Raw genomic sequence first — 27,013 nt, 5'->3', positions numbered from 1 at the left:
TATTATATATGCTAAATGGAATAGGATCCAGATTCTTGAAGGAAAAGTTAAATGAGTTAAAGGAGGAAGTAATAACTGTAATAGTGAGGGACTTTAATTTACACCTTTCCGACCTAGATAAATCTAATGATGAAACAAGAAAGAAGTTAAGTAAATTAGTTACATTTTAGAAAAGTTAGATATGATAGACCTCTAGACAATATGGAATGGGAATAAAATAAATATAACATTTTCAACTGTGCATGTCACTTAAAAAAAAAAAACCTGACCATCTATTAGGACCTAAAATCCTTACAAAGAAATGTTCAGCAGCAGAAATATTAAATGTATGTTTTTCTGACCATAAAACATACAATAAAAATTATATTCAATAAAGGACCTTTAAGACATAGTTAAAAAATTCATCAGAACTAAATAACCTAATTCTTAAAAAATGGGTAAGTCAAAGAACACATCCTAGAAATGACCACGCATTTCATTAAAGATGTCAGCAATGAGAAAACATAAAAATTTATGAAATATATTGTTAACTTATAAAAAACACAGAACTATTAAATAGTCATAAAGCCACTCTTTAATCAAGGGAAAGGGGCAACAGGGCTACTTGGCCTCTTATGCAGAGCTGTGCCTTGTGCAGAGTCCAGGATTGAACACTGCTTTGCTCTGCTCCCTGACCCCCTGGGAATTGCACCACGCTAGATGAGGACTCCAAGGAACAAAGGAAATTGGGGAACTTATATACTATTTGGGAAGATCCAAGGGCTGGGAAAGATGATTGACATTATACTGGTAAGGACCGGATTTACAATCAAGCTTGGGAAAGGAATCCTAGCCAGAGGCTAGAGTGTAAGGGAAGGGGCTGCTTACACAATGGATACTAAAGGATGGTCTCTGCCCAGGGGTGTCTTCCTGGGACAGGGTCTTTGATACAATAGGCAAGACTACCTAAGACAAAAGAGTATTTAGCATTTACCCTAGGGTCCATTATTCAGTCTGCACCTGCTAGCCTGAGATTCCCTTTAGGGTGGATTCTCAGGGGAACCGGGAAGCACAAACTTTGGGGGTCTCAAGCCTACAAGCTATTTCTAAAACTTGGGGTTCATCAGATCTCACTAAGCTACAAGTTTGGGGTCTCTAGATTCCACGTTGACAATATCAAAAAGAGAAAATACAGATCAATAAACTAGACATACAACTTAAAAAACTAGGACATGTACAAATTGAAACCCCCAAAAAAGCTAATTCAAAGGAGAGATTAACAAAATTGAAAGTTTAAAAAATGCCATTTAACTAATAAAACTAGGAGCTGTTTTTTTGGGGGAAAGCACATACACATACACATATATTTATGTATATATACACACATACATTTAGATTAGATTAGACAAACCATTAGCCAAATCTAGATAAAAATAATTGGAGAAATTTTAATTACCTATAGATAGGCTGCGCCAATCAAATAAAAATGATAAAACCACCTAAATTAGTTAACTATTTCATGCCATACTTATAAAACTACTAAATAATTACTATATAGATTGAGAAAAAAATTAATAAAATTCATAGGAGCAAAAGCTCAGGAACTTAAAGGGAATTAATGAAGAAAATGAGAAGGAATGGGGCCTAATGGTACCAGATCTCAAATTATGTTATAAAATTGTAATCATCAAAATAATTTGGTATTGGATTAGAAATAGAGAGGCTTATTAGTGGAACAGATTAGATATACAAAATACAAATGTAACCTAGTATTTGACAAACCCAAGGATCTCAGCAAGAACTTAGTGTTTAACAAAAAATGATGGGAAAATGAAAAGTAGTCTGGTGTAAACTAAGCAAACATCACACAATGTGTATCAAGATAAGCTCAAAATGACTTCACAATTTAGATTATGAGCAAATTAATGGAGCATAGAAAAAATTACCTACTGTATCTATGAATGGGGAAGAGCTCATGAAGAAACAAAAAATAGATTTATAATAAGTAAAGTGAATAATTTTAATTTAAACATGTTTAAATTTTAAAATGTTTTTGTATTAACAAAACCAATCCAGCTAAACTTAGAAGAAAAGAAAGAAACTGGGAGGAAAACTCTTTCCATTTGCCTTCTTTGATACAGGTCTCATTTCTAAGATATATAGGAAACTGAGTCAAATTTACAAGAATAAGAACTATTCTTGAATTCATAAATGGTCAAAGAATATGAATAAGAAAAAAACTTGGAAACAAAGTAGAAGTTCATTGATTGAAAAATAGTTGTTATTATATACCATTAATTGTGGTATATTAATATGATAGAGTATCATTGTATCATATGAATGTGAAATCTCCTACCCCCTTATGGTTATTTTAGTATTAGCAGTTTTCTTGATTTAATCAAGATGTGATTCTAGCATAGTTAAGTAATGTTAGCATAAGTTAAGTAATTGTTAGCATATGTCAAGCAAATGTTAGATTTGACTTTTTTAGTATCATTATTGCAAGAATAATCCTAAAAATAGATTAATCAGTTACCATCCATAGTGACATTCTGCATTTAAGTTTTTGTATACTCCCCTTTCAGCTGATTTAGCATAATTTTTCTTCACTATTTAAGCCACATATTTTAACCTGTTCCCTTAGAACTGAATATTTTCTGATACTTCCTATACTTCCTATGCTTATTCTGATGTTACTTGATTTTTGTTAAACAAATTTTCTATATCAGGGAAAACATTGCTCTTGAAGCATAAGTTTTTGGGTCTAAAAGGAGGCCACTTACAATACTTGGAGTCTTTGGTTTTGATCAGAGTCCAACTTTATTATGAGATTGGCCCTCTTTCAATAAACCTATTTCTTTTTGACTTGGAGACTTTGTTTTACTTTTTGGCGTCTGCTAATAAATTTTCTCCACAATCATAAGAACAAAGAAATTAAAAGAAATATGGGAAGACATATCATTCAATCAGCAAACATTTATTTATCTCTTTGGGGTATTAACCTAGTAGTGGTATTGCTGGGACAAAAAGTATACACAGTTTAATAGATGGAAGATTATTTGCTTTCTAGAATCATCTCTTGCCTTTCAACCTCCAAACACAAAAATCATTTGCCTAAGTTCTCAAGATAAGAAGACAGAACAGCTATAAGGTAATTGTCTTAAGAATGGACATGACAGAACTTAAAATATTCAACACATACGTACATGTATCTACCTATATCCATGTATGCACAGGGTTGAGTAGAACCTTATGTACCCTACACATAAAATTTAAAAAATTTTGCACAAATGCAAACAATGAAGAAAGAACTTTAAAAGAAATGGCATGGTGGAGAATATTTCATCAATATTGTCACTGATAAATGTCACTGATAAAAGTCTAATGCCTAAATATACACTGACACAAATATAAAACAAGAGCTATAATCCTTTGGATTAGTGTGGTCAAATTCAAATGGAAATAAGGGCCACTAAGTTGTACATTAGGATCCATGCAGGGTGCTTGTGAGAGATAAAAATAACATGGACTCAGGGAAATACATCTGGCTGATAGAGATAAGCAAGCCAGGCTTTTATTTCCCTAATAAGGCAGTATAGAATCTTTACATCCTCTGATTGGTTAAAGGGCTATAGGAGATGTAAAAAGATAAGACTGAACTAGGACTAGGACAGCCCTTGCTCTGATTGGTTTAAGGACAATAGGGTGAATGCATATAGATAGGATTGAAACAGTCCCTATCCTGATTGGACAACTCTCTTAAGTAATTAGGATAATTGGGTGTGTGAACTGCACATTTCAATTGGTTGGCTTTCAAGATAAGATTGTGACTCTCAATTATCCAGCCAATGGTGAACAAGGGGATGGCCATCCCTGCTTCAGGGACTAGGACCAAAGAAAAGGCTGTGAACCAGAATTTTTGCACTAGCTCTTGGCAGTAAGACTTGTAACACTTATCTGCAAGTCTCCATTCCAAAACCAAGTTCAAGATTTTTTTGAGCAGGAGGCCATTCCTTTCTGCATATTGACCTAGAAAATACATGTGCACATACATATGTGTATATATATATGTACGTGTATACATATATATATTTTATTACTACATCAACATATTAAAATAATGCAGCAACTACCTTATAATCTGGTTCTGGCTACACTCAGGAGTATTGTTTGAAACATACTTCCCATAAGCCACATGTTTGCTTTAGATAATTTATCAAAAATATGAAAACTATTTCAAAGATATAATTGAAAATGATTAATTGCCTTCTAAGAGGAATAGTCAAAGTTAGAGGGGCTATGTGATGAGAAAATAGGAATATTGATGCACTGTCAGTAAAGCTATGAAACAATCTAACTCCTCTGAATTCCAGTTTGAAATTATGTAAGAAAAGTAACTAAAATGGCCATACCTTTTGACTCTGATCTCACTACTAGAGGTATACCACAAGGAAGTCAAAGGCAAAAACAAATGTCCCAACATACGCCAAAATATTCATAGCAGCACTCTTTGTGCTAGCAAAGAATTTAAAACAGTGGGGGAATAAGGAGGAGTGGAAATGGTATATGAATGCTATAAAATATTATTGTGCCATAAGAAATTAAATATATGAGGAATTCATTGAAACCTGGGAAGATTTGTACAAATGTATGTAAAGCAAAATAAGCAGAATTAAGAGAATAAAATGCATAGCAATTACAACAATGTAAATAAAGAAATTCATTAAAAGAAAGTCAAATTCTGAGTATGGTATTTGAAAAACCAACAAGATCTTAGAGAACAAATAATGATATTCCTTCTCTTTCATGTTGGAGAGAAGGGAGGATACAATAACAGAACCCATTGTCAAATAAAGCCAGTATATTAGATGTTTTTACTTCACTGTTGTTCTTTGTCACAAGTGAGGATTCAACCAGGGTTTGGCATATGGAATAACTGATGTAATGACAAAAAGAATCAATAAAATGTATTTTAAATCTATTGAGAAGACATTAATAATTACCAACTCATGTGCCTACTTTGTTATCTCAATAAAAACTTTATGAGAATAAAGCAACAGGCAGGTTTTGGTAAACTATTGTGTTTCATTCTGGTTTTTACAACAAACCATATTTGACTACAATGTGTAGAGAATATACTCCCAGTAACAACATGTAGCCTTAAAGTGTCTGTGCAGTGAAAAAACAATTGTAGTCAGAGGGGCGTGGATAATCTTGGGTAAGTCATTTCACTCTCTGAGTCTCAGTTTTCCTATTTCCAAGATGAGTAGGGCTTGGACTAGATGAGTTCTGGTTGGTTTGTTTGTTTGTTTGTTTGTTTGTTTTTCCAGTTTTTTTTTCCAGTTCTAAATCCTATGATGTCACAAATATGACAGGGACTCCTAGATGAGAAGAAGAGAAGACACAAGAAATCACAATTCTGATTGACAACCATAGTGACCTTCAGAAACATAGCCAAGAAAATACTGGTGATGAGGCTAAATTATATGATCCCAAAACACTGATGATAGGGGCAGCTGGGTAGCTCAGTGGATTGAGAGCCAGGCCTAGAGACGGGAGGTCCTAGGTTCAAATCCGGCCTCAGACACTTCCCAGCTGTGTGACCCTGGGCAAGTCACTTGACCCCCATTGCCTACCCTTACCACTCTTCCACCTATGAGTCAATACACAGAAGTTAAGGGTTTAAAAGAAAAAAAAAAACAAACCACTGATGATAACCATCTCTAGCCTCTTTATTTCAATTTGAAATTTTCAATTCAATCCAGTAAAATTTATGTTAGGCATTCAGGATATAGAAACAAAAATGAAACAGTCCTTGGGGCCACGGATTGGCAACAGATGAGGATAGCCTACAGGTATCAAAGGGCAATGGAGCCTTTTGAGTGATCCAGAAACATTTCCAGTCAAGGAATTTAGCGAAATTCAATATCAGAGGTGTTGCCCTAATCAAACTATCAGCACAAGCCTCCCAACCCCTCTAAAACAGTGGATAGCCTTTTAAAAATAGGTTACACTATCCTTTCTGGCACTAAAGGATGATTCAACCTACAAATTCCTAGTCAATTGTCTTCAAAGTTGGCCTGGGACTCTCTAGAAACAATGGCTAATCTCAAGTATATGTGTTCTACCAAGCAGAGTAAAAGGATGGGTTGTAAGCGCCCTCCCAGTGACAGACAGTTTGGGGATTTCTTTCCAACACAGCCACACTTACCCTTGCCCCTGAAGGTGCCATCCTCTTCCTCCATTGTATAAACTCTCTTCTTCTCCCTTTTGATCTCAATGTCTAGCTTTTCAGGGCAGTTATAACTGAACTACTAGCCAAGATCCCATATCAACAGCTGCTCCGGTAGCATTGGGGAAACACTCCCAACCCCCAGCATGCCCACCTATAAGGGGTTGGACAGTAAGATGCCTACCATTCCTTCCACCCCCTAGAGTCAATTGGTGGCTCAGTGGATAGAGCCCCAGGCCAGGAATCAGGAAGTTGTTCAGATGAGTCTCTCCCAGAGACTATAACTCTCCTTGGGATTTTCTTGGCAGTACTTGGAGTAGTTTGACATTCCTTTTCCAGGGGGTCCAGTGGATTCTTCTGTCAGGCAATCAAAGGTTACATGACTTGCCCAGGGTCACACAGCTTAGAGTGTCTGAGGCTCAATCTGAACTCAAGTCTTTCTGACCTGAGTTTTAGTACTCCATCTACTTAGCCATCTAACTCCTTAATTCAGGAGTTCAACTATCATCTCAGACACTTATTTGCTTATGTGACTGGGCAATTCACAACTTCTATTGCCTAGGCTTATAAAATGGGGATAATAATAGGGTCTACCTCAGAGTCAACTCTCTTAACATAGTACTTAATAAATAAAGTATGAAGCACATAATAGGCTCTGCATAAATACTTTTCCCCTCTCGCCCCCATTTTCATTTTGGGTGGGACCAAGTGAGTCTCATAGGATAAAAAAGCATAGATAGGTTGTAATCTTCATCAAGGACCTTATTACATTATCTTTTCACTTAAACCCACCCTTTTCCCAATTTTTCATATTTTTCAAGGGTAGTACCATCCTTCCAGTCACCAGCAAGCCACCACTATCAACTCTTTGCTTTTTACTTACCCCACATATTCAAACAACAGCCAAATCTTGCCATTTCTACCTCTACTATATGTCTTCCATCTGACAACTTCTCTCTACTCACACAGTTGCCACCCTTGTTCAAGCCCTCATTATTCTCGCCTTGACTATTGCAATTGCCTCCCTAATGGGTTTCTCTCCCTCAAGTTTCTCAGCTCTCCAAGCTATCCTCCACACATCAGCCAGATTGATTTTTCCAAGGTATAAGTCTTGCCATGTTATTCCCTTTCTCAAAAACCTTTAGTGGCTCTCTATTTACTCTGGGATCAAATGTTTCCTCTTTATCTCAACATCTTTTTATTTCTATTTTGCAAGCTTTATAATGTACATCTTTATTAGTACAGTAATTTATAAATAAATAAATATACACATATTGGGGATGAATGCTCAAATATTTTTACTGAGAGCTGTGCTTAATCATAAAAGTTTAGAGACCTATGCTACTCCCGCCAGTATTTTTCCATGCTTTCACTAGAAATATAGCTTTCCCTTTTCCTTGCTTCCTTTTCCTTCCTTCAGGATTAAAATGGAATATTTCTGTTAGAATGGCAAATCTGCTGTTTATAGATGACTTAGCCCTCCACCCCATGTAAGATTTCTCTTAATTGGTCTGAACTGAGAGAGCTGACTAAAGTTAAAAGTGGTTTCTTGTTGCTAGGAATGCATTGGAGGAAAACAGAATCCTCTTTATCTCAGATCATTTCCCAAAGCATCTCTAGTTTCATAAATGTAATATACTATGATCAGCCTTTACCTCATAGTTATTTTGCAAATTTGGGTTTTTGGCCATGATTACTTCACTTTGGATGAGTTTATGTAAATCTTTCCTTGCTTCTATGCATTCATCATGCTTGTTCCTTACATCACAATAATATTTCATTACATTCATTTGCCATATACCATATACCATAAATATTTTGGTGAATAAGGAGCCCTTCTTTTTTGTCAGTGACCTTTTTGAAATATATGCCTAGTTCACTGCTAGATTTTATAAGCATGTGCCCATTCTCCCCTACTGTCACCTCTTACATTAGTAGGAGAGTGTGATCCAAGTTATTGGTGGACTCATATTTTAATATTTACCTTCTATTGAATAAATGTTTTGTCATGATTTTTATTCTTTTAACTTGTCATTTAGCAAATATTTCATGAGGGAGATCAAGGGGTTAAATCCACCCCCCCTCCAACTCTTCCTCCTCTATCCTGTAAATTCAAAAAGAGAACTCAGGTGCAGAGAAGAGAGCAACTTAACCTTGAGAAAGATATGGAAAGCAGAAAACTCCTCCCTGCCTCCAGAGGCCAGGCTCTAGCCAAAACTATGTGTGTTGATTATTTGATTCCAATTATGCATTAAGTTTAGTTCCTACAGTAAAAGAGATAAAATAGGGACTGCTTCTAGCTTGGTAAGCAGTAGCCTAAAGCCTGTTGGTAAAGTAACATGGTAAATTAAAGCTAGATGGTATAAGCCTGCAGTGTATGAGAGTCTCTCCTCCCTTCACGCTATCCTCTCCCAATCCTGGGATCCTCAAGATCTCAACAATTTCATATTTAAGAATTAATGATGGGGTCAGCTGGGTAGCTCAATGGATTGGGAGCCAGGCCTAGAGACCGGAAGTCCTAGGTTAAACTCTGGCCTCAGACACTTCCCAGCTGTGTGGCCCTGGGCAAGTCACTTGACCCCCATTGCCCACCCTTACCACTCTTCCACCTATGAGCATAAGTTAAGGGTTTAAAAAAAAAAGAGTTAATAATGTCCCAAATAAGAACTATGAGAAGATACCTCTACCAACTCCTTTGCAGAGGCAGGAAATCCATAGGCATGGAACACTGCGTATCATATGAAATTTATTCGTTGTATTGAACAATTTTCCTGAAAATTTTCTCTTCTTAAAAAATGTTTTTTTCTTTAAAAAATTCTTTGTCATTAGAAATGATTCTCTTAGAGAAGTGAATGGGGGCTATGTGAAGATATCTTGGAAATAAGAAAAACAGATTAATAAAATATTTTTTAAAGGGTTAATGGTGTCATTGTGACTATTTATAACAAAAGTTTTACTCTAATAGGGACTCAGAAATATGTTATAAGAGTGTATCATCTTATAACAGATAGTAATAATTACCTAGATAATCATATCTGTTGTGCCTGCTTCCCAAATTGTTATCAAATTCAAATGAGATAATGTACACAAAGGCCTTTGCCATCTTTAAGAAGTGCTTTATTATTAAATTATTATTAAGTCATATCCAGTGCCTCAAGGACAGTGATGGTGAACCTAAGATGGCACACAGAGTGCTATCTGTGGGCATGCACACCATCTTCCCCCCTGCCTCTTTCCCTCACAGAGTTCATTACTAGAAAGGCAGAGGGAATCAGGTGGAGCTGCTCCCTTCCCCCTCTCCATGGGCCTGATGACATTTTTTCATATCACCTGCTCCTCTGCCCAGGGATTGCTTCCTCCATCCCCTGCCTGAGGGGGGTTGGGGTGGGGTGAGGTGGAAAGGGTGAGTATGGGTGGGGTGGGGGCAGGGCCCAGCACTCCATCTCTTAGAGGTTCACCATCACTGCTCTAACACCTTGAGACTTGAATTGTAGTCACATTGCTGCCCTTCAGAGGATACCACCCCAATATGCCATCATGGTTATGATGGGATGAACAAGTCAACCTCAGCCTAGGAATAGAAGGAGCCTATATAGAGTTGGGTTTGATGCCATACTACAGTTATAAGCACAGAGACAACTTTGCTCAACAGAAAATTTAAGAATATAAATGTTAAAAATGAAAAAAAAACAAATTTACATAATCTTTACATAAAAAGAGGTGCATTCAGCTGAAGATACAGGGCAAATATTTTTATTGATTTGCTTTTAATTTATTAAAATGTTCTTTATAATATTGTTTTTCTTTTTATCTAACTAGTAAATATGTGGAAGGAAGGACAAGCCAAGACTGGACAACTTAAAATGAGATCTTGTTTTGGAACTTTCATTACATCCCTCTGATAGAAGAAAAGGACTTTGACAATGATCATAGAAAAGTGAGGACATTCTGATTGACTGAATCTTGGCTTTTCAATGAGTTTATTGTAAGATCTGAACTGTACTCCTTGGACTAGGGTTTATAAAAAAAGGATAGAGATAAGAACAAAGATCTGAGGCTTTGGATTTGTGAAATTTAAGGACCTCATGGATGCTTAGAATGCAATTTATGAACCTGATCAAAAGGAACTTTGAAGTGAATGGTAATTCATTTTGTTTACCCGTAGAATTGTTGTTGTTTAGTCGTGTCTCTTTATGGCCCCATTTTGGGTTTTCTTGGCAAAGATATTGGAGTGGTTTGCCATTTTCTTCTCCGGCTCATTTTATAAATGATGAAACAGAGGCAAACGGATTTAAGTGACTTGTGAAGTTGTTATTACAACTAATAAATATCTGAGGTCGGATTTGAACTCAAAAAGATGAGACTTCTTAACTTCTAGGCAGCACTCTGTCCACTATATCCACCACCTAGTTGCCTCATAGAATTGTAGTATAGTAGAATGAATATGGATTTGGAGTCAGGACCTGAGTTTGAACTTCAGGATAGCCTTCTGGGAAGAGGAGAGATAGTTAGATCCCACAGTCAGGGAAGCCTGTTTTCCCCACTAGGAGACACTGCATTCCTGGTCACCATCTCTAGTATTGGAAACTTTACTCTCCCTACCACACACTGAACTAGGAGAAAGAAAGAATAAAGTATACTTCTTGCCTTTCACTGTCATACTTAAACCCTTCCTCTGTCACCATCATTCTGCAATCTTTTCTCTTTTCAGATTCACTCTATCTATTTGGATTTTGTTTGCTGACATCTGCCAACCTCCAGATCACTCTCAAACAGTTTAGTAGCTGGCTCGCAGTCTTCTTTCCACCCCAATTCCTACCCTCATACTATCTGACTTTAATGTATACTTTAAGCACCTCCACCTCCCAGCTCATCAGTCTCCTCATTTCCCATAATCTAGATTTTCATGTCAATTCTGCCACATAGGCATGATCATATCTTTGATCTCACTAGCTTCTCCCTCCCTCCATTCTTGTAATCCAGAACTTTGAAATTCCTGGAATTAGGAAGACCTCGTTTCCAATACTACCTCCATCAGCTTCTAGCTGTGATCAATTTCTTCATCTATAAAGTAAGGATATAAAGAGCTAGAATCATATATATATTACATATATATATCTGGAAGGGCCCTTAGAAGCCATCTAGTCCATCCCCTTTGTTTTACCAATGAAGAAACATACAAGGAAGAGAGGCGACTTATCCAAGGTGCCCACAGATAACCAGCAAAAACTACTTGTCAAGTTGTTATAAGGTTCAAATATATAAAGGGCTTTCTTTGCTAACTTCAAGAAATACTTTGTTTTTAAGTTGTTTATTATTATTCATTATCATTTATATTTATTTTTAAATTATTAAATCATATACTGTCACAAAATGATTAATAGAATATAAATTCCTCCAAAAGAATATAAGTTCCTTTAAGCCAGCAACTAGTTTTGTTTGTTTATATCAGAAGGGTCTGGCACAAAGTAGGTACCTAATGAATGCTTGTTGAATGAATGGATGGATGGATGGATGGATGGATGGTGTCAGGATTCAATCAATCCATAATATAACCTCATCTCTCAGATAGGTGGCACAATGGATACAGTGCTAGTTCTGGAGCCAGAAAGAGCTGAGTTGGAATCTGATCTCACACATTAGCTGTGGGATCTGAACAAGTCATTTAACTTCTATTTGCCTCAATTTCCTCATCTGTAAAGTGGGGGTAATAGTAGCACCTATCTCACAGAGTTGTGAAGATAAAATTTATACACAAGCTATATAAAAACAAAGATATATGTGGAGAGGGGAGAGACATCAAATTGCCTTCAAAATCAGCCTTATTAAACTGATCACATTCTCATCTTGTAAAATAATTGTAATGGAGTCTTCCTTTTAGAGACTTATCTCATGTTTTGCTCAATGCTTGGTTAATTGAGGTTTGTTGTAAATATTACATTCACAGTGACAGTGATTTTATTTTATTTTTTTAACATTTATTAATATTCGTTTTTAACATGGTTACATGATTCCTGCTCCTACTTTCCCCTTCACCCCCCCCCCCCTCCCACCCCCCGCCCCCATAGCCGACGCACATTTCCACTGGTTTTATCATGTGTCGTTGATCAAAACCTATTTCCAAATTGTTGTTAGTTGCATTGGTGTGGTAGTTTCAAGTCCACATCCCCAATCATGTCCTCCTCAGCCCATGCGTTCATGCATTTGTTTTTCTTATATATTTCTCCTCTCCTGCAGTCCTTCCTCTGAATGTGGGTAGTGTTCCTTTCCATAAATCCCTCAGAATTGTCCTGGGTCATTGCATTGCTGCTGGTACAGAAGTCCATTACATTCGATTTTACCATAGTATATCAGTCTCTGTGTACAGTGTTCTTCTGGCTCTGCTCCTTTTGCTCTGCATCAGTTCCCGGAGGTCTCTCCAGTTCACCCGGAACTCCTCCAGTTTATTATTCCTTTGAACACAATAGTATTCCATCACCAGCATATACCACAATTTGTTCAGCCATTCCCCAATTGAAGGACATACCCTCCCTTTCCAGTTTTTTGCCACCACAAAAAGCGCAGCTATAAATATTTTCGTACAAGTCTGTTTATCTATGATCTCTTTGGGGTACAAACCCAACAATGGTATGGCTGGATCAAAGGGCAGGCAGTCTTTTATAGCCCTTTGAGCATAGTTCCAAATTGCCAGCCAGAATGGTTGGATCAGTTCACAACTCCACCAGCAATGCAAATGTCCCAATTTTGCCACATCCCCTCCAGCATTCATTACTCTCCCCTTCTTTCATTTTAGCCAATCTGCTAGGTGTGAGGTGATACCTCAGAGTTGTTTTGATTTGCATTTCTCTAATTATTAGAGATTTAGAACACTTTCTCGTGTGCTTATTGATACTTTTGATTTCTTTACCTGAAAATTGCCTATTCATGTCTCTTGCCCATTTATCAATTGGGGAATGGCTTGATGTTTTATACAATTGCTTTAACTCCTTGTATATTTGAGTGATTAGACCCCTGTCAGAGTTTTTCGTTATAAAGATTTTTTCCCAATTTGTTGTTTCCCTTCTGATTTTGACTACATTGTTTTTGTTTGTACAAATGCTTTTTAGTTTAATATAATCAAAACCATTTAATTTACATTTCGTAATTTTCTCTAACTCTTGCTTGGTTTTAAAATCTTTCCTTTCCCAGAGATCTGACAAGTATACTATTCTGTGTTCACTTAACTTATTTATGGTTTCCCTCTTTATATTCAAGTCATTCACCCATTCTGAATTTATCTTGGTGTAGGGTGTGAGGTGTTGATCTAAACCTAATCTCTCCCATATTGTTTTCCAAATTTCCCAGCAGTTTTTGTCAAAGAGTGGATTTTTGTCCCAAAAGTTGGGCTCTTTGGGTTTATCATACACTGTCTTGCTGATGTCATTTACCCCAAGTCTATTCCACTGATCCTCCCCTCTGTCTCTTAGCCAGTACCATATTGTTTGGATGACTGCTGCTTTATAGTATAGTTTAATATCTGGTACTGATAGGCCCCCTTCCTTCACATTTTTTTTTCATTATTTCCCTTGATATTCTTGACCTTTTGTTATTCCAAATGAAATTTGTTATAGTTTTTTCTAATTCAGTAAAAAAGTTTTTTGGTAGTTTGATAGGTATGGCGCTAAATAGGTAAATTAATTTGGGTAGAATTGTCATTTTTATTATGTTAGCTCGTCCTACCCATGAGCAATCAATGGCTTTCCAATTGTTTAGATCCAGTTTTATTTGTTTGGAAAGTGTTTTGTAGTTGTTTTCATATAATTCCTGTGTTTGTTTTGGTAGATAGATTCCCAAGTATTTTATATTGTGTAGGGTGATTTTAAATGGTGTTTCTCTTTCTACCTCTTGCTGCTCTAATGTGTTGGAGATATATAGAAATGCTGATGATTTATGTGCATTTATTTTGTATCCTGCAACTTTGCTAAAGTTGTTGATTATTTCTACAAGCTTCTTAGTTGATTCTCTAGGATTTTTTAAGTATACCATCATATCATCTGCAAAGAGTGGTAGCTTAGTCTCCTCATTGCCTATTTTAATACCCTCAATTTCTTTTTCTTCTCTAATTGCTACTGCTAGTATTTCTAGTACAATGTTAAATAATAGAGGAGATAATGGGCATCCTTGTTTCACTCCTGATCTTATTGGAAAGGCTTCTAATTTATCCCCATTGCATATGATGCTTGTTGATGGTTTTAGGTATATACTGTTTATTATTTTTAGGAAAGGTCCTTCTATTCCTATACTTTCCAGTGTTTTCAATAGGAATGGATACTGTATTTTGTCAAAGGCTTTTTCAGCATATATTGAGATAATCATGTGGTTTTTGTTTGTTAGACTGTTGATATGGTCAATTATGTGAATGGTTTTCCTAATGTTGAACCATCCTTGCATTCCTGGTAAAAATCCCACCTGATCATGATGGATGATCTTCTTAATTACTTGCTGGAGTCTCTTTGCTAATATTCTATTTAAGATTTTTTGCATCTATGTTCATTAGGGAGATTGGTCTGTAGTTTTCTTTCTCTGTTTTTGATCTCCCTGGCTTTGGAATCAGTACTATATTTGTGTCATAAAAGGAATTTGATAGGACTCCTTCTTTGCTTATTATAACAAATAATTTGTATAGTTTTGGGATTAGTTACTCTTTGAATGTTTGATAGAATTCACTTGTGAATCCATCAGGCCCTGGCGATTTTTTCTTAGGGAGTTCTTTGATGGCTTGTTCAATTTCTTTTTCTGATATGGGATTATTTAGGCATTCTATTTCTTCTGCTGTTAATCTAGGCAATTTATATTTTTGTAAATATTCATCCATATCTCTTAGATTGCTATATTTATTGCCATATAATTGGGCAAAATAGTTTTTAATGATTGCCTTAATTTCCCCTTCATTAGAGGTGAGGTCTCCCTTTTCATCTTTGATACTGTCAATTTGGTTTTCTTCTTTCCTTTTTTTTATTAGATTGACCAGTACTTTGTCAATTTTATCTGTTTTTTCAAAATACCAGCTTCTAGTCTTATTTATTAATTCAATAGTTCTTTTACTTTCGATTTTATTAATTTCTCCCTTAATTTTTAGTATTTCTAATTTATTTTTCATCTGGGTATATTTGCTTGCTTTCTAATTTTTTGAGTTGCATGCCCAATTCATTAATCTCTGCCCTCTTTAATTTGTTAATATATGCACTCAAGGATATAAATTTCCCCCTGAGTACTGCCTTGGCTGCATCCCACAGAGTTTGGTAGGATGTCTCATCATTGTCATTCTCTTCAATGAAATTGTTGATTGTTTCTATGATTTCTTCTTTGACTAAGTGACAGTGATTTTAAAATGATTCTTGACTTTCACTTAGTGCAGGGAATATGTTGTCTCTGTCTCTCACGGTACTTGGCAAGGGGCACTGCAGTATCCTACTTATGTATCAGACAGAAGGCCTATTTAGCTGGACTTCCCAGTGGGAGTCTGGAAAGAGAGATTGAGACCAGTTTGTAAAGGACTTTTAAAAACAAAAAGGAATTTATAGTTTAGCCTAGGGAGCAATAGGAAGCCACCATGGTTAACTGAGTACAGATTTCAACCGTTAGTGCTTGGGAAAATGCCATCAAGACAAATATGGAAACCAGGAAGGAAGAACAAGCTTGAAGAGCATGTTTAGGAAGGTGCTTCTTTCCAACAACTGTAAGGAAGCTCCAGACATTATGACAGGGTGCAGTTCCGTACCCGGTGCAGCGGGAGGAGCCAGACCAGACCTGGAGTTGGTCCTTCTGCCCAAAGCACTCGCTCACTTGGGGGTAAGGGGGTGGAGTCCTAGCCTAAAATGGCACGGCGGCGAGCGTTCTCCCTAGCCAATGGGAAGCCAGGTTAGTTTGGGGGTACGGTGGTGGGGCCCAATGAGCGAGTTGGGTGTAGGTGAGGGGCAGCCGGGCTCGGAGGAGGGGGTGAGGGACGGTTGGGACCTAGGCTGTCTGAGGGGGTGGGGGGCTGCCGCGGGGCTGAGGCCGGGGTCGGGATGCGGACGGGGCCGTGGCGGTGACTGGAGCTGCCGCCCGACATGAACTCGCTGGAGCAAGCGGAAGGTAGGGAATCTAGCACGCTCGGGGCTCCCGACGCCCGCCCAGTAGGCGGCTGCACCCCGTAGCTGGCCGAAAGAGATGTGTGGGGAGGGGAGGGAAACTGAGGAGACCCTCATCTCCGGGGCGTCCGGGAGGCCCAGGCCCAGCTGAGCCATGGCCAGGGCCCTGGGGAGGTAGGAGGGCGGGGCGGGATGCAAGTCCTGTGGAGGAGACTCTGGGTCCTTCCTGGAGCCCTCGGGACAGCCCCGGTCCCAGCCTCAGCCCCTTAGTTCTGGGGAAAAGGCATTCGGGCTGTTGGTTCTGCTACTTTGATCGGTTTTATGGTTTGTGTGTTTTTCCCCCCAAGATTAGGCCATTAAACCACTCTAATTGTGCCTTACAATGGTTTCTGATACTAACCGTGGTAAGAAAGAACTTCAGACTCTCTTTTTTGAATGAAAACAAAATTAAGTTTAACTTGCCAACCCCGCGTAAAATCAGGCCTTAAGACTGTACACTCAGTCACGTCTTTCAGCTATTTAGACAGTCGATTGTAAATTTCAGATTTTATATTCTCAAAGAAAAATATAAATTGGGAGGAGGGAATTCGGTAGGGTAAAGCTCTATGGAAATCTGGTCTCCAGATGCAGATCAGCGACTCTGATGTAATTTATAGTTTTGAAAATTGGGTCATCGAGAGGTTAACAGGCTTACTTAATACAGCTAGTAAGTGTCCGAGGTAGAACTTGAATCCAGGTCTTCTTGACTCCAAGGCCAATCCAGTAACCTTACCCTCTCAAGTTGAGTGGGTAGGTAGTTCTTTGTAAATAATTCAAGGCCTCTGTTCACTTAATGGGAGTAGTCTGAATTAGTCTTTTGTTGTTTATTTTAAAATGGTACAAATATTAAAGCTATGAAGTTCATTTTGAATGCCTCTTCCAACTTGCTTAAGGTTAGACAAGTTTAGAGAAGTGGAAGTGCCTTTTAAACCAATTATGAACAACTCTTAAATCTTTACATGTTTGTAAAGTCAAACTGTCATGTGTTTAGTTCATCTCTCAAATTAGAAAAAGCATAGAATAAAGATAGGTAAAATTAAAACTCCATATGTTTAATAAAATGTTATTATTGCATGTTTAATTTTCAGTACTAAGAGGGTTTAAGAGAAATAAAAGTTTAGATTACTCTGTAGCAGAAAAAACTCAGCTGATTGTAAACATTTTGTAATAATTGTAGTTTAGCTTAAAAGAGAAAACCAATATCAGTGACTAGTATTCTTAAATGTTTTCGCCTTAGATCTCAAGGCTTTTGAGAGAAGACTTACTGAATATATTTCTTGTTTACAACCTGCTACAGGACGTTGGAGAAGTAAGTTAGTTGAATGTTTTCTAAGAGAAGAGGAATTAATATTCAATATTTTTCTCTTCTGTAGGAGTAATTTACTTTGTTTCAAATTTTATGTGGAAAATGTGCACATTTGCAAGATACCACTGTGGTTTTCCATTAAAAGAGACTATTCAGATTATTTGTATCATTGTCATTAAAATGTTTACATTTGTAATTGTTTTTTAATTGATATAAAATAAATGTAATAAAAATGCCCAAACTTATAGTATGTTAGGTTATACATAATTTCATTAATTATTAATAATGAGAAAAATTTTATTTAGAAGAAATATCATGGAAGAGACCATGAAGTGGATTGAGAACTTATACTTAGTAAATAGTCTTTTTAGGATGTATTTATGACATTTTTGAAGGTGATATACAATTCTTCAGTCATCCTCAGGCATAGTACAAAATTCTTTTATTTTATTTTATTTATTTTTAAACCCTTAACCTTCCGTCTTGGAATCAATATCATATATTGGTTCCAAGGCAGAAGAGTGGTAAGGGCTAGGTAATGGAGGTCAAGTGACTTGCCCAGTCTTCCACACAACTGGGAAGTGTCTGAGGCCAGATTTGAACCTAGGACCTCCTGTCTCTAGGCCTGGCTTTCAATCCACTGAGCTGCCCAGCAGGCCCCCTATAAAATTTATTAAAAAAAAAAAAGTTATTCCCTGTGGGAAGATTTTTTAAAAACATGGACATATAAAGTTTTGTCTGTTCTATACATGTACTGAATAATTAATAGCCTCAATTTCTTAGTCTGTTCCTATGGGAATTATGAAGATTTCACTATCTCAGAATCATACCATTTCTTAGAATTGTATTATATCTCCAAGACATGGAACTTTGAAATTTTACTCCTATTCTAACTCTTTTATCATGTTAAACCTACTTTTTGCCATTATATGATACCTAGTTCTTTGATCCTCTGAATTCTTCTAGTCTCTTCTATTTCCAACTTTATATTAATCTACTTCATTCACCATTTATGTTAGTTCTGACTGACTTGATTCATTGGCATTCCTGGTCTTAAACTAATAATCTCTCACTGATGTTTCATTAACTACCACTGTAGAAAACTTTGTCTCTGTAACTTTCCATCAATCTTGTTCTATGAATTCTTATCCCAGAATTACCTCCATCCTACAGTTTCTCTAGGGCTGTTGAATTTTGCTCAGTAAAGTCACAACATCATACTATAGTGTGGTTTCAACCAAGATAATATTGTAATATATAATATATATAAGTCCTAGCTACTGTTTGATTACATCATCCTTTTGGACTTCATTTCTTATTTCCTATAGCAGCTGTTCTCAGCATTTTCTCTTTTTATTCTAATAGCATCTCCACTTAGAGAACATGGCCAACTTCCTAAGATTGTCACTAAGAAGGTTGAGATCATTCACCATGAGCTCTTTGAACTCTTCCATTTCTCACAGATTGTAGCATCATCATCCAGTCTTTACTTTTACAGAAAAAGGTTATCACTGCTATTCAGCAAGGCCCATTCCATCCTACCTTTTTGAGTCTTTAATCCATCCATCAGTCAATTAATCTCATGCATCTTCATTCTCTGCCTTGATATTGGCCTATAGACATGTTTAAGTCACCATAATCCTAAAAACTTTCTTATATTCTTCTATTCTGCTCCCACCCCATATGCTAAACTTTAAAAAAAAAATTGTCTACATGTACCTTCAAGGCTTCACTAGTCTATTCTCATTCCCTTTAATCAATACATAAATGCTTACTAAATGTCCATTATATCCAAGAACTATCCTAGGCAATGAGGTCATACATACAAAGAATGAAACAGTTGCTACTCTTAATGAGCAACGTAATGTAATGATAGATTTTTACCCCTTGCACTCAGCCTTATGTCCCAACCACCATACTGAAACAGTTCTTTCAGAAGTCACTGATGATGATTTAATTGCCAAATTCAGTAGCAATTTTTTCCATTCTCATATACCCTGACCTCGCTGGAGTTTGAACACTATTGATTACTGTCTCCTACTGGATACTTTCTCCATTGCTTTCAAAACACCTGTCTCTCTTGATTTTCCTACTGGTCTAATCTCTTGTTGCCAAAATAACCTTTTTTTTTTTTCCTTGAATAGATTTGGTCATGAACAGAAAAGATCAACAATCTTCATTGGCTCCCTATTGTCTGTTTTCCCTGGCATCCAAGAATCTCTACAATCTGGGGCCATTTTGTCTTAATACCTGTGAGGCACTAAACAGTCCAGAATATTCTGTCTCCATTGGACATGCCCTATACTCTACCACTTCTCTGACTTTACTCATGCTATTTCCTATTTCTAGAATGTCTTCTTTGCTCTTCATCACCTTTTGGATTCCTACCTTTCTTTTAAAACATGAACCCAATGCCAACTATAGCACTTTGCTTTGAAACTGATGTACTTGTATGTCAAAAACTATGTTATAATTTTCTGTTTCTGCCTTATCCCATTACTAGACTGCAAGCTCATGAGAGCAGGGATTGTTCCTTATTTAAACTTTGCATGTCATTTAGTATCTGTCACAGTAGATGCTTAATATCCTACACATAATGAAAATATTTTAAATGAATGAATCAATAACTCTTATGTTGCACCTCAGAAGGTCTGTAACATCCAAATACCAAATGATATATATGTGATTGTATATGAACATATGATTCTCCCCCCCATTTTAACTGAATCTGTTAAATAAGAGCATTTATAGCAGGTTTTTATGGTTTTCTCATTTCTTAATCTTTCGGCTTTTTATACACACACACACACACACACACACACACACACACACACACACACAACCCTTACCTTCTATCTTGGAATCAATATTGTGTATTTTTTCCAAGACAGAAGAGTAATAAGGGCTAGGCAATGGGGGTTGAGTGATTTACCCAGGGTCACACAGCTAGGAAGTGCCTGAGGCCAGATTTGAACCCAAGATCTCCTGTCTCTGGGCCTGGCTTTCAATCCACTGAGCCACCTAGCTTCCCCTAATCTTTCTGCTTTTTAAATTGTTTAGTTTTTCTTTTTTCCAATTTTTCCTTTTTTTCTCCCTGGGTTATACATGTATTATCATGGAAAATATATTTCCATATTATTTTTGTAAGTGAATAACCTTATAAAACCAAAACCTCAAAACATATACCCAGATAAACAAGTGATAAATCATCTGTTTTCATCTGCCATTCTACTCTTAACAGTTCTTTCTCTGGAGGTGAATAGCATTTTTTTTCATAAGCGTTTGCTTTTTCAAATCAATTTTGTTAGATTTTGAGGGAACTTTATTATAATTCTTAAAAACTGGTGGCCAGGCCATTTTATCAGATGTTGTTAGAACAGTTCTTTTTATGTGTTGACTAATACCATATGGTTAAAAAAATCTGATTGAACAGAATTCTCATGGAATTGAATATTTTAGTTAATTGGTTAAGAGGTTTAACCTGAAAACTGATTTTGTTTTAATTATAATGGGAAAATCTTTGAAAACTTTATTAGCATTCCTTCCTATGTAATTAAGCAGAGCATAATGAATATAATTTAATCTTTGAAGATTCAAAATCACACAGTGCTCAGAATTATAGTAATGAATATTGTTTGTATTAAAGCACTACTGAAATAAGATAATGTGAGAGCTATATAAATGTTAGATATTATTATTATTGTAGATTTAGGAAATTTTCCATATCCTTTGATATTTAAAATGAACCCAACCCTAAGAAGATACATGCATTTTCTTTTGTTTAGCCTCTAAATGTGTAGTGTAGCTAAAAAATCTGATTAATTAGTTTTGCCTCATAATCAGATAATACAAGCATGATTTCAGTCTCATTTTTAATCTATACATGCCTTTTAAGAATAAATTACACAATTATATCTTCTTTTCAGAACGTATTGCTCTATATTTTAGATGTTTCCTTAACTTTGAAAAAAATTAATGTGAATTCTTTTTAATGGTAGAGTATTTTGACTTTTTAGAATTTCTAGAATACACATTCTTTGCTCAGGGAATCTTACTTTAATAGTAGTATTCCTTTTTTCCTTTCTATAATTTATATTCTATACATCCCTTAAGTACCTTGAAGAAAATTCTTTTTCTTTAGTTGAACTTTTCTATTGATTCATCTGCAGTTATTGAGGAGGAAAAATCCTTTAATGATAGTTTTTTAGGGGTTCTGAGATATGATGTTTTTTTTTTTATTTCTAGATTCTATGTGTGTTATTGTGTCACATTTACATATTTTTTGTTTTTTTTTCTAATTTGTTTTTAAGCTTTTAACTTCCAAGAAACCTAAATCAGAATGAGGCATATGTCATTTGAATTTTATGTCCCAGTGTGAAGTTGAATTTTTCAAAGCCATATAATATGGCAAGTCAAAAGAATCTAGGGTATTCCCTCTGTGGTCTAATGTATTCTCTACTTAGTACTGCCTCTTATAGCTCTTATTTATTAGAAATTGTTTTTTCTGGTATTATGTGAGGAGTTTGTTTACTAACTTAGTTTTTATCTTTCATCAGTGATTCTTATAGTGGTGTCCGTCTGTACAGCTACTGGTGCCTGGAACTGGTTGATAGATCCTGAGACACAAAAGGTAGAAGTATTTTGGGTTTTTTTTGTTGTTTTTAAGAAAAATAAATAATATTGAAGACTATTCTTTGTGTTCATTTGCCAAAAGCAAACTATTTTGTAGCAATTTTTACAAGAAAAAATAAATTATATTTTCATTTATAGCTTTCTTTGATATAAAACTTTTTGCTCTTAATTTATAACCTGCAACTTTATTGCCATAAGTTTTGTTTGTTTTTTAATATAGTTTTAATTTTCACAGTTTAAAAAAATTCCCTGGTTTTTCCTTTATACTTAAGAAGACCACCTATAGAAAATGTATCTGTAACCTTTTTAGGCAATGTAAAAATAAAATGTAGTGATGGAGTCATGATTTTCTAATGTAAATAGAATCATAGAACCATCATATGATCCAAGTGCTTACTTAATATCAAAGGTCACTAATTATGTCATTTGGGATAGAGACATGAAAAGAGGAGCTGCTAGACAGTTAGGATTGGGCCTCTGTAAACCTCATTGGAGTTGAAAATACCATTGAAAATCCAAGATACCTCAAATGATTAATTTTATACCTAAGCTTAGAGAATTTTTGCAGTTGTAACTCCACTTGGTGAATTTTAGTTGATGTACAGGATCAAGTATCCAACATTAAAGGATATATTTGAACCTGTGGTGGGAGGAGGGAACAGAAGGAATGATGCACTAGGGGGCCCCTAAGGAAACCAGAAGATTAAATTGTAACATTGAAGATTTCCATCAAGAAACTTGGTTTAAAATGTCCCATTATAGGTTTTTTTTTAACCCTTACCTTTTGTCTTAGAATCAATACTGTGTATTAGTTCCAAGACAGAAGAGTGGTAAGGGCTAAGTAAAGGGGGTTGTGGCTTGTCCAAGGTCACACAGCTAGGAAGTGTCTGAGGCTTGATTTGAACCCAGGACCTTCCATGTCTAGGCTTGGCTCTCAATCTACTGAGCCACGTAGCTGGCCCCATTTATCCCATTATGTTTGCTTTTGTGTTAGATCCTTAGAGAAGCTTTGAATGGGAAGAAAGATGCTCTATTTTCTTATGTTATCATGAAAAGTGGGGTAAATTTTAATGCTTTTCCATTTTGGGGAGAGGGAAATATTTTCAATGAGATCATTTGTTTTCCATTCATGTTCCTATTTCTGGTCATTAAAAACCAGGTATAATAAAATGACCATTCTTCGTTGGAAAAAAAAATTAGAAGGCTTACTAGATTTAGCAATATTATACTTCCTACCGTTCTCTGACATGAATCATCTTCTCCAGTAAGGTTAACCCCTCAAACTCCCATTAATCCTTTACATGCACAATGAAAAGAGTAATGGGTATGAAATCAGGAAATCTGCATGATTAAATCTTTATTCAGCATAGCAATGAAAAAACCTAGGATAATTGTGGAGACAGCCCACAAATTTTGTTGTTAGCTTAGAATATAGAAGTATTATAGGGAATATTTAGGTTTAGAAATTCCAGTCTGCTACTTAAAACCTTTGTGACCTTAAGCAAGGCACTTAACATTTCAAGGACTCAATTTCTCATCTATAAAATGAGAAAAGTCGGATTAGGTGACTTCTAAAATCCTTCCAGTTCTACATTTATGATTCTGTGCCTTTACATTGAAATGACCTTTCTGCTCATCTAAACTTAAACTGTCTTTCCATTCTAGCACAAAATCTACCTCTTCATTGAAGTCCATATTATTGGTTTCCCTTTTCTCTGAATTTCTACATCACCTAGTTGTATCACATGATTTAGCACTTATATACAGTCTTATGTTGCTCAAAAAAATTATTTCCTATTAGTTTAACCTCCTCAAATAGATTTTAAGGTCTTAGAAGATAGGCTTCATGTTTTACACTTCTACTTAACATTGGATAAAGTGTTTTTTAATACTGAGTGTGTGATAGTACTGATTTTGGTTGTGTAGTGAATGCTAGGGATAAGGAAATATTAACAAGCTACATAAATTTCAGATGCTTAACCAAGTCTTTACATAGCATAGCAATAAAAAACACTAGGATAATTTTCATTATGTTGTTATCTTAGAAAACAAAAGGATTAAAAGGAATATTTAGGTAAGAGTATAGTTTAAACAATAACAATAATTTTGAAAATAATTAAAACTTTATTGATATAGGTATCCTTCTTTACGTCTTTATGGAACCATCCATTTTTTACAATCAGCTGTATCACTCTGATAGGGTTGTTCTTTGCTGGAATACACAAGAGAGTGGTAGCACCATCAATGTATCCTTTAAAAGTGGCTGAGTTTTATTCTGGAACCACTATTCAGACACTTGTATCTGACTTTGTTTTTAATTTTCTCTAAAATATTGCTATTTTCCTTTGACTACATATATGCAGTATAGCAGCCCGATGTCGAACTGTATTAGCTGAGTATAATATGTCTTGTGACGATGTAAGTAATTTTTTTACTTGTATATTATATGTGAAAATTTTTTTTTCTGCAAAACATTTCTGTACTGACCATGTTCCTCCCCCTACCCCCTCCCCCCCAAAAAAAAACCAAGAAAAATAAAGGGAAAAAATATGCTTCAATCTACACTTTAAGTTCATCAGTTCTCTCTCTGGAGGTAGATAGCATTTTTCATTATGGCTCCTTTAGATTTGTCTTATTTGTTAAATAATTGATCTCAGATTTAAAAGAATTTAAAATTTTGATTGACTAATTTCATTAATAGGATTCATATTCAGGATGATGTATTTAACAGTAATACTGTAGGTGTTTATTTTTTAGCTAGCATTAATTTCATTTCTATGTAATGGGATTGGGGTAAAAAGTTACAGGCAAATACTAAGAGTATGGGTGTTTATTTTGTTTCTTTTAATATTGCTTCTGCGCTAATTTATTGTGAACTGAAGTACTCTACAAAATCCCAGTATACTTTTTAAATATTTAAAACTCCATTTCCAGTGTTGTATAGAGAAATTTAGGTCAACAATTCAGCTATATTTGTATTATTAAAATAATTTTACTTGTTGATGAAATATTCTTCACTATTTGCAATAGTTATTTGTTTTATCTTATTTAATGGATCATTGATTTTCAATTAAACATCAAGGGAAGGCATCAGATATGTGAATTTAGAAGGAAATGTTCAAAAAGTTTAGAAGAAAAGCTATTAAGAAAACTTTTGTGATTGAAAATAAAATTAATTTCTAGGTCATGAATAACTAGAGATGTTAGAATTTAAAAAAAACCTTATATAAAGTAACTTTCTTTATAACAAAGTACAATACTAAATTTTCTTTCTTTCTTTCTTTGTTCCCCAGACAGGAAAGCTAATTTTGAAACCTAGGCCTCATGTTCAATGACAATCTCTATACATTATCATGGGACCTGAAACAGCCTTTCTTCAGATATGTGATACAGCGAAAAGCCATACAGGATTCCTTTTTACAGTTACTTATATGAAAGTCTTAGCAACAACTGACAAGATGTGTGCAATATTAACCCAGATTGTCTTGATGATTTCTCATGTTATCAGTGCTTTTGGTACTTTTTGATTACCTGTATTTCAGTATTAGTGTCACTTTAGTACTTCATTTCTTGCAAGAGTAATTGCAAATGAAGTATGTATCGCAGTTACTAAGTTAAAGCTTAGAGACAGAACCTCATTCAGTTTTTATAATGTATTTTTGCAAACTACTGTAAATAGCAAATCAATGCCAATGTTAAGCAAAGAAAAAACATGTTGTGTGGACCTTTGTTCTCCTGCACCAGTATTTAAGGAACACCTATTTGCCATTCCCACAGCTTTTTATTAATAGTTACTGCATATGGCTGTATTGTTTGTTCTCCCAACTTATTCTTTAAATGGTGTTGTAGGAAAGTAGATTTAAAAACAAAAAAACATCAAATTGAACCTAGGTTGAGGAAAAACTCATCTCCATTATGTGGTAAGAAAATTACAGATATTTTGAGATACATTTTGTTAAACTACATATAGAACTTCAGCCACCATTGTGATTTTGCTTACTAGTTCAACTTGATTTTCATTTGTTGTTCGATATACCTTTAAATATATTTTAAAAATGCTTTTAAGAACACTTCACAGGTTTCTGAATATGAAAATTCAGTTATAAATTATGTAGTATCTGGGAATTCAGTAGTTGTATTGTTTTAGATAATTGGATTTTATGCTGTGGTAATCATAATGTTACACTCATGTTGCAGAAGTGTAATTTATGATCTTACTCTACCATCTGAAAAGGTAACATATTAACAGTGCCACAAAATAGTCTACAATTCTCACTACTTAGAGAGTAAGTGTTAATGACATACCATGTATGCAGAATAGCCACATGTACTATAATACCCCATAAAAGTAAATGCCTGGGTTTCCTATAAATATTTTAACATTTTGGAGGTGCCTTTTTACTTATTATTTTGAAAAGGTTTAAGTTATTAATGAGCATCCTTTTAATTTCATTTAACAAAAAACCTGAAGTTTCAGTAGCAATTTAATTAAAAAAAAAACAACTCTTTAATAAGGCTGCCATTCAGCTTAAAATTGATCTCCCAGCTTTCATGTGTATAAGATGTTATTCTTTGGTTGAACTATAGCAATAAGACTCTCAGCTCCTAAGAAGTCTGAAGAGATGTCTATTCTCATGTTTCTACATTGTTTTATTTTCTGTAAATATTGTAGGTAAATATGTGCATAAAAATTAAACACTTTATATATATAAA

At 35.3% G+C, this 27,013-nt stretch overlaps 1 protein-coding gene across 2 annotated transcripts; it reads left to right on the top strand.

Moving 5' to 3' along the window:
• Positions 1 to 16,068: 16,068 nt before the first annotated feature.
• CNEP1R1 (CTD nuclear envelope phosphatase 1 regulatory subunit 1) lies at positions 16,069 to 27,013 on the top strand. Of its 2 annotated transcripts, none has more exons than XM_044661421.1 (6): positions 16,069 to 16,111; positions 17,600 to 17,671; positions 22,225 to 22,298; positions 24,437 to 24,546; positions 24,664 to 24,718; positions 25,594 to 27,013. In XM_044661421.1, the coding sequence occupies exons 1-6, from the start codon at positions 16,069 to 16,071 to the stop codon at positions 25,633 to 25,635; spliced, it is 396 nt and encodes a 131-aa protein (XP_044517356.1). In that variant the 3' UTR covers positions 25,636 to 27,013. The 2 variants fall into 2 exon arrangements, with proteins under 2 accessions (XP_044517356.1, XP_044517355.1); XM_044661420.1 differs by lacking the exon at positions 16,069 to 16,111 and adding an exon at positions 16,250 to 16,327.

The sequence above is a fragment of the Gracilinanus agilis genome, chromosome 2, assembly GCF_016433145.1.
Source record: "Gracilinanus agilis isolate LMUSP501 chromosome 2, AgileGrace, whole genome shotgun sequence".
NCBI classification, from domain to species: Eukaryota; Metazoa; Chordata; class Mammalia; order Didelphimorphia; family Didelphidae; genus Gracilinanus; species Gracilinanus agilis.
This window is presented reverse-complemented; position numbering and strand designations above follow the sequence as displayed.